Source organism: Zonotrichia albicollis, chromosome Z, assembly GCF_047830755.1.
Source record: "Zonotrichia albicollis isolate bZonAlb1 chromosome Z, bZonAlb1.hap1, whole genome shotgun sequence".
Lineage (NCBI taxonomy): Eukaryota > Metazoa > Chordata > Aves > Passeriformes > Passerellidae > Zonotrichia > Zonotrichia albicollis.
The window spans coordinates 30,475,296-30,487,472 of record NC_133860.1 but is presented as its reverse complement, the minus strand read 5'-3'; the positions used below and the strand labels follow the sequence as shown (position 1 = coordinate 30,487,472).

General features: G+C 45.4%; 1 protein-coding gene across 2 annotated transcripts; it reads left to right on the top strand.

Moving 5' to 3' along the window:
- Nucleotides 1-11,170, top strand: HMGCS1 (3-hydroxy-3-methylglutaryl-CoA synthase 1). 2 transcript variants are annotated; one of them, XM_074532944.1, is made up of 10 exons: nt 1-160; nt 4,402-4,859; nt 5,231-5,356; nt 5,871-6,035; nt 6,722-6,890; nt 7,007-7,177; nt 7,954-8,060; nt 8,407-8,532; nt 8,804-8,967; nt 9,365-11,170. In XM_074532944.1, the coding sequence occupies exons 2-10, from the start codon at nt 4,412-4,414 to the stop codon at nt 9,455-9,457; spliced, it is 1,569 nt and encodes a 522-aa protein (XP_074389045.1). In that variant the 5' UTR covers nt 1-160; nt 4,402-4,411; the 3' UTR covers nt 9,458-11,170. The 2 variants fall into 2 exon arrangements, with proteins under 2 accessions (XP_074389045.1, XP_074389044.1); XM_074532943.1 differs by lacking the exon at nt 1-160 and adding an exon at nt 3,228-3,309.
- Nucleotides 11,171-12,177: the final 1,007 nt, after the last annotated feature.

The following is a 12,177-nucleotide window of genomic DNA, read 5'->3' as shown; positions in this document are numbered from 1 at the left end:
CGCGCACCGGGTGGCGGGCGGTGCAGCTGCTTAAAGGGGCCGCACGCCCGCCGGAGGCCGGTGCTGTCTTGAGTGCGTGCGGAGCGACACCGGGAGCGACAACGGGAGCTACATCGGGAGCTACATTGGGAACAACACCGGGAGCCATCACCTCCGACGGGTGAGCGCGGCTCGGGCCGCGGAGGCACTCGGGCCGGGGGCGAAGGGCTGCGGAGCCGCGTGGGGGAAGCACGCGAGGGGCGGCGGGGCTGGGAGGGGGAGCCGCACGCCGGGTCGGCATAGCTGGGAGCGGCTTCCTGTGGATGCAGAGCCTTCGGAGGAACGCCCGTAGAGCGGCCCCGGGGCGGTGAGAGGAATTTAAAAAAATTAAAAATTAAAAGAAAGGGGAAAAAAAAAAGGATGAAAACCACCCCAAAAAAATGTGTCAGGGTGTCCTAACTTAGGTGTCACCTAGTATCCCGCGCCAGCCGCTGTCCGGAGCATCACGCTCCGTCGGGGGATGCAGCGGGCCATGCTCACTGCCCGGGTAACCAGGTGCGTCCCGAAGGAACTGCATCCCGCAGTGGGGGTCCCGGCCGCCGCCTCCTGCCCTGCCCGCGGGGGAGGCCCTCGGCTGTGTGAGCTGCGGTCAGCGGCTGCTGCGGGGCTCCGCCGGGCTCTAAACCCGTCTCGGAGGCAACCTAGGACCCTTCGGTGTGTCCCTTAGCTGCCTCTCAATGTCGCGACAGCGTCGTCCTTCCAAGCCGGGAAAGGTGGACCGAGCGTGCCTCCCTGCCCGCGCCACCCCCGTGCCCAGGCAGAGGCAGCCGGGTGCTGCCCCGAGGGATGCCGCCGCCTTCTTTCCTTACGGCGTTTGCCGCAGGGTGTGGGCATCCCGGCACCCACCCGTGTTGTGAAGGAGCCCCGTGCTCGGGTGTGCCGCCATCCGCGCGAGTGGGGCCGCACGGCTCCGCCCCAGTTCCGTCCCCGCGGATCTGCGCGGTTTGCCTGTATCCCGGCGCTCGGCGGTGGGCGAGCATCCCGCGGGATGCCCGTCCCGGCCCATCCCGGCGCCCGCAGCCGAGCGTCCCGCGGGGAGGTGGCCGCGGTCCGGCGGCCTCTGGTGGCGGCACGGGTATCGTGCGCGCCAATGTCACCGGCGGGCCCCTGCGGGACGAGGCGGTGATGTCGCAGCCGGGGCCGCCACCGGCCCTGCCCCTCCCACCGGTCCTCCGGAGCCAAAGGCATCGCTTGTAGCAAACAAGGCCGGGGCTTATTTTCTGCCTTTGAGTAAAGTGTTCCGTTAGAATTAAAAACCAAGGCAGAAAATAACGCTGTCAAATTATTGACATAGTATGCTCAAATGCCTAAGAAAGACAGTAACGCCACCAGTTGTTACAAGCAAGCATGTTTCTGGTAGCAAAAGCGGAAAGGATTGGCTTGGCTTATGCTTCTCGTTCATTCCCAGCAGAATCATAAGGAGACACGAAACAAAGTGTGTTTCTCGTTTCCGTAAACTGAAGCATTTCGGGTTCTTGTTATTTTAAAACAAATGATACTTCTGAGAAAGTTTTCATTTTCAGTCAAAACTCAATGATAGGATGTTGTTTGCTGTTGACAAAAGACTGTCTGTTTTACACTGAGTAAACAAATTTTTTTTCTGTGATGACTGACTGACTCGAGATGTCGTAGGTCCCATTTCCTTCAGTGGTCAGAATATGCTTACAGAGCAGTGCTGCTCATGGCAGCCCAGACTGCCGCCCTGCTGGGTGTGACTGGCGAGCTTGGTGTTTGGTGAGCCTGGGAACACAAAAGAAACACCCTCCCTTCAGTTGTGTTCTACACAAAGTTTTCTGATGAGAGAACCGCAGCAAGTAATATCACTTGAATGCCAGTTTTGGCATCTTGAAGTTCTGCAAGGAGCAAGCACAGAAAACACTTGTTTTCATCAGCTCTCATCAATAATGTAATTCCTTTTGGCATATTGATTTTCCCAACAATTCACTGCCTGGTTAAAAGCTGCTATTCTCCTACACCCATTATTTCTCAAGTCCATTACATGCTGCATGCAGGCTTCAGGGAGACCTCGCTGCACCCTTTCAGTACTTACAGTGAGCTTATTAAAAATTAGAGGGAGAGGGGCTTCTTGCAGGAATGTGTAGTGACTGGACAAGGGGGAATGGTTCCAAACTGAGACTACGTTTAGATGAGATATGGGGAGGAAATTCTTTAGGGTGAAGGTAGTGAGGCACTGGCACGGGCTGCCCAGAGGGAGCTGTGAATGCCCCGTCCCTGCAAGTGTTTAAAGCCAGGCTGGATACATTAAGCAGCCTGGTCTAGTGGAAGGTGTGCTAGCCCATGGCAAGGGGGTTGGAATGTGATGATATCTAAGGTCCCTTCCAACCCAAGTTATTCAATGATTTAAGATTCAGTGAATCTTAAATAAAGTTAGGCCTTTTGAGATTCTCTGCAGCCTCCAAATTTAAGCTGTCTGGCCCTTGGAGCAGCAGTGAGCTCTACTCTGGGTACATGGCTCACCCTCGGTGTGGCTGCCAGACACTGATGAGCTGGAATTTCCTCTTTGATAAAATGAGGTGTTTTGTGCTAGAAAGGGAGCTGAATCCCCAAAGCTCTTTACCCAGCTGGTACCTTGGGATCTCTCTGTGGGCAGTATGTCTGCACTCATATGGGAGCCAGAAAGCGACTTCCTGCAGTGCCTGTGCAGATTTGGGATAGCGCACAGCTCTTGGAGCCAGGTTTCGGACCCCAGCGCTGCTGCGTGTCCCCAAGCCGTGTGTGACTTGTTGGCGGTGCTGGGCAGGCACAGCCCCCGCTCCCCGCGGCTCCGGGCACTGCTGCACCAGCGCCCTCCCTCCCTGCCCTGGCCGATGGCCGCTCCGCAAACAGCATCAGCCCTCTGCTGTAACAGAACAAACCCAAAATACTGCCCGACAGCTCACAGGAGGCAGGAATAATTACGAGTTTGCTCAGTTTGTGGGTTGTTTGGGGATTTTTATCTGTCTAGTTTAAAGCAAGATAAGGCGACACGGCACCGCTCCACTTTGGAAACAAAAGCGAGGTGCCGAGGGCTTGTCCAAAACAACAAAACAAAAACAGCCAAGACCACACAGGAAGCCTCTCCACAGCGGGGGTTCGGGTGCCGGCGAATTGGGGTTCATTTCCTGAAGGAGCTGTCGCCCGTGCCCGCCGGCCGAGCCGAGCGCGCTGTCCCGGCGCCGGGCGGGCGTGGCGGTTGCTGCGCACGCGCACTGCCCGCGTCGCGCATGCGCACTGCCCGCGGCAGGAGGCGGCCATGGGATTCCGCAGCGTGTAAGAGGCGGCGCCGTGGGGGGCAGTGGGAGTGCGGTGGGGCAGCTGGGGCACGGCACGGCACGGCGGCCTGAGGGGCAGCGGGGGCACGGCGGGGCGCTGGGAGCCACCTGCGGCTGAGGCGCGCTGCGATCTCCTGTGCGCACATTCCCGCGGCTCCGGGATGGGTCTTGGATAACCTTGAGGTGGTGAGGGCGGCAGCAGCGGACACAAGCAAGGCGAAATTGGTTCTTTTGCTTAAAACCGCGCAGTCCGCTGTGGGGCCGTTCTTTGGCCCGCTAGGCAGCTGGTCCTGGGTTCTGGAAGCTTGGAGCTGGGCACGGAAGGGACGGGTGCCCTGTCGGGATGTAAGCTGAGGAGGATGGTGCCGGGCTGTGTAATTGAGGGAGGGTTGAAGTAATGGGGTGTAGTGTGTCCTTGGGAGTAGTAAATCACCAAGTGTAGTGACAGGAAAGTTGTGGGGTTAGAATAAGGAAACTCGGCCTATCAGGGAGAACATTGTTCATATCAGCCCTGAAGTACTCCAGGCAGTGTGCTAGGAGTTCCAGAGTTCTCGAATGCTGGAATAGAGTATGCAACATATAGAAAAACGAAAAGAAACAACAACTCCCCCGCTGAAAACAAAAACAAAAAAAAACAACCCACACAGAAATAATTCTGCCTTTTTGCAAGTGTGAACAAAACAAAGTGACATATGTCACTTTGTTTAAAAATAAAAATTACTTTGAAGAATCCTGCCCTGTCTTAAGATGGTTATTTTCTAGTAAGGGTTTTCAACTAGCAATGCTAATAAAAATAACCAGTGTTTCTAGCTTGGCTATATGCAAAATTGAGACTTTGTATATTAGCAGAAGTAAGATATTGAACATTAATGTCTCAAACACTTAGCACTTGGTAACCTCTTAAAGCTAATGATGTTTACAGTATGCTCATACCGAAGCTTCACCAGAGGCAAAGGCTTGCCTTTTGCAAATGACATTATAAAATACATGCAACACATCTTTTTCCTTACAATTGCAGGAACTGAAAGTAGGCTCCTCTAAGTATATGTGAGTAAATCATATGGCTTTGTGGTTTTTTCTTTTCTTAAAGATCTGCCACGATGCCTGGGTCTCTTCCAGTGAATGCTGAATCCTGTTGGCCCAAAGATGTGGGAATTGTGGCACTGGAAATATATTTTCCATCTCAGTATGTTGACCAGACAGAGCTGGAGAAGTACGATGGTGTGGATGCTGGGAAGTACACCATTGGGCTGGGCCAGGCAAGGATGGGGTTCTGCTCTGACCGGGAGGATATCAATTCCCTCTGCTTGACTGTGGTCCAGAAGCTCATGGAGAGGAACAACCTTTCCTATGATTGCATTGGGAGATTAGAAGTTGGAACGGAGACCATAATTGACAAATCCAAATCTGTGAAGACCGTCCTGATGCAGCTTTTTGAAGAGTCTGGTAATACAGATGTAGAAGGAATTGACACCACCAATGCATGCTATGGAGGCACAGCTGCTCTTTTTAATGCTATTAATTGGATTGAGTCCAGTTCCTGGGACGGTAAGTCACCAGTATTTTCCTGGAAAGTTACATCATCCTTACATCAGTCTGCCCCACAATGACAGTGGTCATGTTTAACCACATAAAATTCAGAGGGTAAACTGTTTTTCTCTTCTAAAGTCTTTTTCTTAAATTCTCTGGGTATTTGCCACTTCAGTTACAGCATGAATAATGACATAGCTACTAATGTAGAGGTCTTCTGTAAATTCAGGTGATTGCCAATTGAAATGTGGGAGAAAAATCAAAATTGAAGAGCCCTTAAATCTTGGTGTCATTTCCTCAATAACTAGAGTCTAAAAATTGCTGATGGGTGTTAAGATGTGCCAGACTCGTGGCTCCTTATCCTTATTTTCCCTGTGTGTTTTTCCCAGGTCGCTACGCCCTTGTGGTGGCTGGAGACATTGCTGTGTATGCCTCTGGAAATGCCAGGCCCACTGGGGGAGCTGGTGCTGTTGCAATGCTGGTGGGCCCAAATGCACCGCTGATTTTTGAGAGAGGTGAGTCCTGTGGGAAGACATACACTGCTCAGGTCAGATTACTGCATCCGGCCTGGAGCCTCTTCCCTGATTTTTGTGTCTTGCTGAAGCAGCAGATCAACTCTGACTAATGTCAAAAATTGCTCTTTATCTCTTCTTGTCTGGGCTAACTCAGCCGAGTCCAGTTACAGGACACAGAGAGGAACAAGTAGAGGTGCTCCTATTTGTTTGTTTCCTTGAGGATTCTCCAGTAAAATTGATAGAGTAATACTAGAGCTGAACAAAACAACATTCTACTTCCAGGGCAATATGACAATCCTGTATTGCATGTGTTTGTCATGCTCAGTCCTACTATGCTTTACAAGCTGTTGAGGACTCTGTGAAACCTTATCTTAAAAGGCCAGAAGTGCCATGAAAATCTGCTGAACAGGGGCCAAAGCTGCTTCTTTTCCCATGTGTGCCAACTGACACATCCCAATTGACTCAAAGCAGCTGAATAAACTGATTTCAACTTCTGTCGATTTCTGCCCACCAGGGTTGCGCGGAACCCACATGCAGCACGCGTATGACTTCTATAAACCAGACATGGTCTCTGAATATCCTGTGGTGGATGGCAAGCTCTCCATACAGTGCTACCTCAGTGCTCTGGACCGCTGCTACACCGTCTATCGCAACAAAATCCACGCCCAGTGGCAGAAGGGTGCGTAGCCTCTCCTGGTGGTACTGCAAGATTGGCAGATGCCTGAGGGTGTACCACACAGGCAGTTTCAGTATCTGATCTAAAAGCTGGTCTGAGTCTCTTCATGTTTATATGTTATGAAGTGATTGAAATATTTCTCCTGTAAGAAATGATTTAGTTCTGTTCTGGCATGGCTAATTTCCTGACAGTCTGTAAGCAGCATTCTCTACAGGCAATTGTTGGTGTAAGACATAATGCCTTGGTTAAAAGCATACTATTACCCATCTCCATCCAGAGTTTTAAGAAACTTAGGTTAATATTTAAATGTTCTGTAATTATACTGATTTTTTTTCTTTTAACCTAGTATGTTTAGTAATTCCTTTAATTATATTAAGAGACATACATGTGAAGAGAGGCAAATTAAGTAGATTATTACGTCAAAATGCTGTTCAACATAGCTTTTTGTTCTAGAGAAAGAGCAAACATTGTTAGCTGGTGCAAAAGGCGGTAAAAAAAGAAATTTTAAACAGAAGCAGTACAGTGTGTTAAGTGCACTTGACAGGAGTGGTTAGTGTTACTTGCATGTTTGTGTCTCGTTTATGCCAACCTGTTACGATGACTGGTGTCCTGCCAGCTCCCTGCTTTATTTCCATAATTGAAGTGAGTACTAAACAGAGGTTGTAACATAACACTTCTGCCACTTCCAGAGGGGACAGACAGACGTTTCACCTTGAATGACTTTGGATTCATGATCTTCCACTCTCCATACTGTAAACTGGTACAGAAATCTGTGGCTAGACTCTTGCTGAATGACTTTCTCAGTGACCAGAACCCAGAAACAGCAAATGGTGTTTTCAGTGGTCTGGAAGCCTTCAGGTGAGAATGGCTGCTGTCTGTCTCATTCAGATAATCTGTTATACATCCAAGGTGTGTTTTTACTTTCTGCTATTTTATTAACTGTTTCTGAACTTTTTTTTTTCTCTTTTGAATAGGGATATAAAACTTGAAGATACATACTTTGACAGAGATGTGGAGAAAGCTTTTATGAAAGCTAGTACAGAGCTCTTCAATCAGAAAACCAAAGCTTCATTACTTGTATCCAATCAGAATGGAAATATGTATACCCCTTCAGTCTACGGTTGCCTTGCCTCTCTTCTAGCCCAGTAAGCATAAAATTGGGAAAAGCTATTTATGAATAAGGTCATAAAAGGCTTTTTTCAGAACGTCTTTTGTAAAAGCATAATTTAGCAAACCTTTCCCTACAAGATTGCCTTAAGCAGAAAAACTAAAGTTAAAACATAATTCTGTACACACATTCTGTTCAAGTGACATGTAGATTGAAAATGTCCATGTCAGAAGCTGATGCAAAACAGCTGCTTACTGCCTTGCAAAGCAGGATCTTATTTGTAAGGTAGTGTCTGTTCTCAGCCCAAACTTTCCCCCTCTTCCTTCCCCTAGAAACATTCCTGAAGTGGAAAAAAAAAATCTGAATGTCTTCTCTTACTATAATAAGTAAAGCCAATTAAATTACTATTTAATTTTTTTTTCAAATAGAGCCTTTTACAAAATCATACTAAGTTTACATTAAACCACTCCTCCTGGGTTTTCTTTTCTTTTTCTTTATTCTGACATTGTCTTCCAAGATGTGTTTACTTTTTTGGCCTTAATTTGCTTAAGAATGAAATATGTCTGCCTTCATCATATTTTGGGCATTTCTCAGGCATGTTTTTCTCTAGGCAGCTTTCAAACTCAACACATAACAGCAGTATTTGAATTTGTGTTTTTAAAAGTCAGCATTTATGTACATAGTATGCTAAATGTGTATTACAGACACTGTAATTTGCTGTTTGCTTTTCCAAAGCTAGATGCAGTTTCTAGTTATTTAAAACTGGAACTTTGTCTTAGTTCTGACTTTAAAAAGCTGTGGTATGATTTGCAGGTACTCCCCAGAGCAGCTTGCGGGACAGAGAATCAGCGTGTTCTCCTATGGCTCTGGTTTTGCTGCTACCCTGTACTCCATCAGGGTCACACAGGATGCCACTCCTGGTGAGTGACTGGAGGTGATGCCATCTGCCTCTCTTGCTCAGCTCCCTCTTGCTGCCTTGTTGCACAACCCACTAGCGTAAGGAAACCTGCAGGACAGTGCCTTAATGACAGCAGTGCCACACTGGGAATGTCCAGCTCCAGGGAGTGTTTCAGTGTCTCCTTGAACAAATAAATAATGGTCTTCAAACTCTGTTAAATGCTTTAAGTTGGTAATTGGGAATATTTTAAATGACTAATACTTGAGATTCTATAATGCAAAGTACTTTGAATGGGCTTGAAATATTCACATACCAGTGTGCAGTTCTCAGTACTGACTCTATCCTACCTGGATGGTTCTATATTGCAGGTTCTGCACTGGACAAAATAACTGCCAGCCTTTCTGATCTCAAAACAAGACTTGACTCAAGAAAATGTATTGCACCTGATGTCTTTGCTGAAAACATGAAGCTCAGACAGGAAACACATCATTTGGGTAAGAACCTAATAAATATCAATCCTTCCTAGTCCTTGAGCAAATTGCTTATCACTTAATCTGCCAAACTTTAAATTGTAAGGGCGCAGGATGAAGGAAATGTCCAGCCCTTTCTGCTTCTAAGTAGCTTGTGTTCATTATGCCCAACATGTCTGAAGTAAAAATGGTGGCTTGTTTTTTTCTGTCTCAGTGCATCCAGTCTGCAAAGACCTGTGTTGGGTAAAACTCTTACCAGGAAACAGCTAACAATGTGTTCCTCCCTTTCTTGCAGCCAATTATATTCCGCAGTGTTCGGTCGAGGATCTTTTTGAAGGAACATGGTACCTTGTGCGTGTGGATGAAAAACACAGGAGAACTTATGCCCGACGCCCACTCATGAGTGATGGACCTCTGGAAGCGAGAGTTGGAGTTGTCCATCCGGGCATTGTTCATGAGGTGAACACTCGGCACTCTTTAAAAGTTTGATGTAAATGGCGGAACTATTTACATGTTTGTCTTAGCATGTGCATGTATGTTAAGAGGAAGTGGTTTTACGAGTTACATTGAATACTTTGTTAACACATGTAACATACAAGCCAGAAGTAAAAAGTTGAAACTGCGATTTTAAAAAGTACATTTCATCGTAAAAAGAACGAAATTGCACAAGAATGAAAGAGGAACAAACTGGCTCTTCTCACATGATCTGTTTGCATGAAGCATGACCAATTTGATTGACTTAAGGCCAAGCCGTCCATTGTAGCATGAATGTTGTTTGAGAGTTGGACTAGCCGTGAAGTATGAATGTCTGTGAACTAGAAAACTGTATTTAATGGTTTTTTTCCCTTCTTCTTAGCACATCCCAAGCCCTGCTAAGAAAGTGCCAAGAATCCCTGCAACAACAGAATCTGAAGGCGTTACTGTCGCCATTTCCAATGGGGAGCATTAAGATACCTCTGTGAGGTGGGGAAAGAAACGAGGTGTGAGGGCAGGGTGAGAGAGAGAGAAAAAGGATTGCAGTAGCACTGAAGTTTCAGTGTACACTAGTACTTAATTGGAGCATGACAAAACTCTTTAGGCTCCTTGAAAAAAATCATCATAATATGGTGTGCTGATTTTATAATATTTTCAGAACACTAAAATCAGGAGTATATTGGAGATAGAAGGACTTGCCAGGTGCTGTGGGGATTCCTTAATATGTCTGAACTTTTTTAATTGCTGAGAAGTTGCTGTAGTCTATTACCAAGTCTTCGTACACAGAAAGGAAAAAAAAGAAAAGGAATCTTCTGCCTGCTCTTCCATGTAAAATGACTTGAAACCTACACTGTTAACTTCTACTAGTACTCAACTGTGTGCAAAATAGTCCAAGCTTTTAATGTTAGGGTTCTCAGTGCCTTGACAATAAGCAGTCAACCTTCTGAATACTGCAATTCTCTTTCACTTTATCACCTTCCCTTTCATCTCCTAGTCTGTCTCCCATCACCCCATTGCTTTGGGACAGGCACAGAATCAAGAACATCCATTGCTGGAATAGAACCTCTCTTCCCTGTCAAAGTGACTGGATCAAGAACGGCTAGGCTGACAAGTGGTTTTCTTAGAAGAAACTCTATGATTCACTGTGTCAGTTACTATGTAATTCCTCCTAACATCTTATGTGATTTATACCTGCATTTTAAGTCACAGGAGACTGGGAGGAAAGATGAAGAAGAAGGGAGGTAGTAAATTTTTTATTCTAAAGAAAGGGGATAATTGATTTGATATCATAATAGATGGTTTAGTAGAATATCCAAGACAGCAAAATTTTCAAATAAAATTTAGAGCTATTGTGGCGCTGTTTTCATTGGCAAACAAAGGAGAGAGATGTTTATCATTTGTCTGGAACTCTAGCCTACTAGTTGTCTTTTATATAATACTTTCCGAAAGACTCTTTGTAGCTTTGAATCTGGCTTTTTACTTTGAGGTCCTTCTCACTATTGTTAATAGTGTAGGAGTGGAGTCTTTTATTTTTTTCCCCCTTTCCCCAGCGTGCAAGCTAAAGCTATCCATTTTGCAAGCAGTAGATAGATTTACAGTGGTTATGGGGAGTCCATTCTGGTAGATTTTTAAAGCCCAGATTGGAAATGAACTATGATATGAGCCTTTTAAGCTTGTAATATATATATATATATATATACACATACATACGTATATATATATATTTAAGTTGAGCTAATGTACTCAATGAAGTTTCATTGAGTTTATTTCTTTGCTAATTCTACAAAGCTACATTATCTAATATAAAGTAGCAAAAAAATATTTCTGTTAATTACATTTTTTTGTGTGTGTGTAATGAAGTGTGTGTATTACCTGTCACTCACTAGAATTTGATAACTTGCTGTATTTGTACAGTCAAGCCTTGGTAAAATAGTTGTTTATTATAAATTGATGAATACTAATCTGTTTGTTCTGCTGAAAATGATGGAGCAATGCATGATGATGGTGTTTGCAAGTATTTTGGTTTAGGTTGCCCTCATGGAACTTAACCTTGGCACCTGTAATACAAACTGTCATGGAACAAAGTCCATTGCTGGCAGTGGACAAGCCAAGAAGTGAGCTACTGGCACAGGCCTCACAGGTCTGTGAGGCTGATCCTTTATTAAAATAAAGTTTGAGATATTTGAAACCTCTTGGAGTAGTGTTGACTTATTGGTTTTTTAGGATGGATTTCTTTTTGTTTAACAGGAGAGAGGAACCTGGCTCTGGTAAAAACCCAGAGTTGTGGGGTCACAACGTGTGTGGACATTTTGCGTCTTTCTTCTTAGTAATTCCATTACAGAAGTGGAAAAAAGAGTTGCCTAGGCTGGTGTAAAACAATCTTACCAGGACCATGTTTCAAGATAATTTAAAATGCTTTTATATGGAAACTGTTTATAGTGGAGGAATTAATACCCATTTTATGAAATTGAATTAATTGCTGATTTATAAAAATTGATATTATTTACCCTCAAATTCTAAATTCTGTGAAGGAGGCTTGGTTCTTGCTTTGTACACATCTGGGCCTCACTGAGTCGTTTTCCCATGCGTGGCCTTTCAGATTCATTCCACTGTTCATTTATATGAATTATTCCCTCTAAAGTGAAATTGTTGTCTCATCAGTGTCGTAACAGATGAGGCATCCTGCCTTTAAATGTGACAGCACCAGCTGTACCTGTGTACCCCTTGTGTCGAGTATCTTTCCTTAGCTAAACTCAGAGGTTCTGTCTCTTAGTTTAGGCATGTCAGCTGTCCCTGTTCAGAGAACAGCTGCCACACTTGTCCTTTGCACTGGAGTTGATGCTGTTGAAGAACTAAGCATAGAATAAATGACTAAAGCTGAAAATCAGAGCATCTGCATTTTGGTGATGCTCAGAACAACTGGAGTTGTCAGACTGTCCCGCTTTTAACTTGCAGCAATCAAGTGTCACAATCAGCTTTGTGCAAGCTTTGGCTGCCAAAGCAGGATGGCAGGAGTGAGGACAAGCCTGTAATGCTCAGTGAATATAAGCAGATTTTGCTGCTGCTTGCATTCTGCTACTGGTAACTAGGGCTAAGGCAAGAACTTAAAACTACATGGGTTTTGGAATATGCTTAAATCTTTCTTTATTGGAATGCAGGTGGAGTCCAAGCAGTTCCAGAGTGGCAGAATCATGC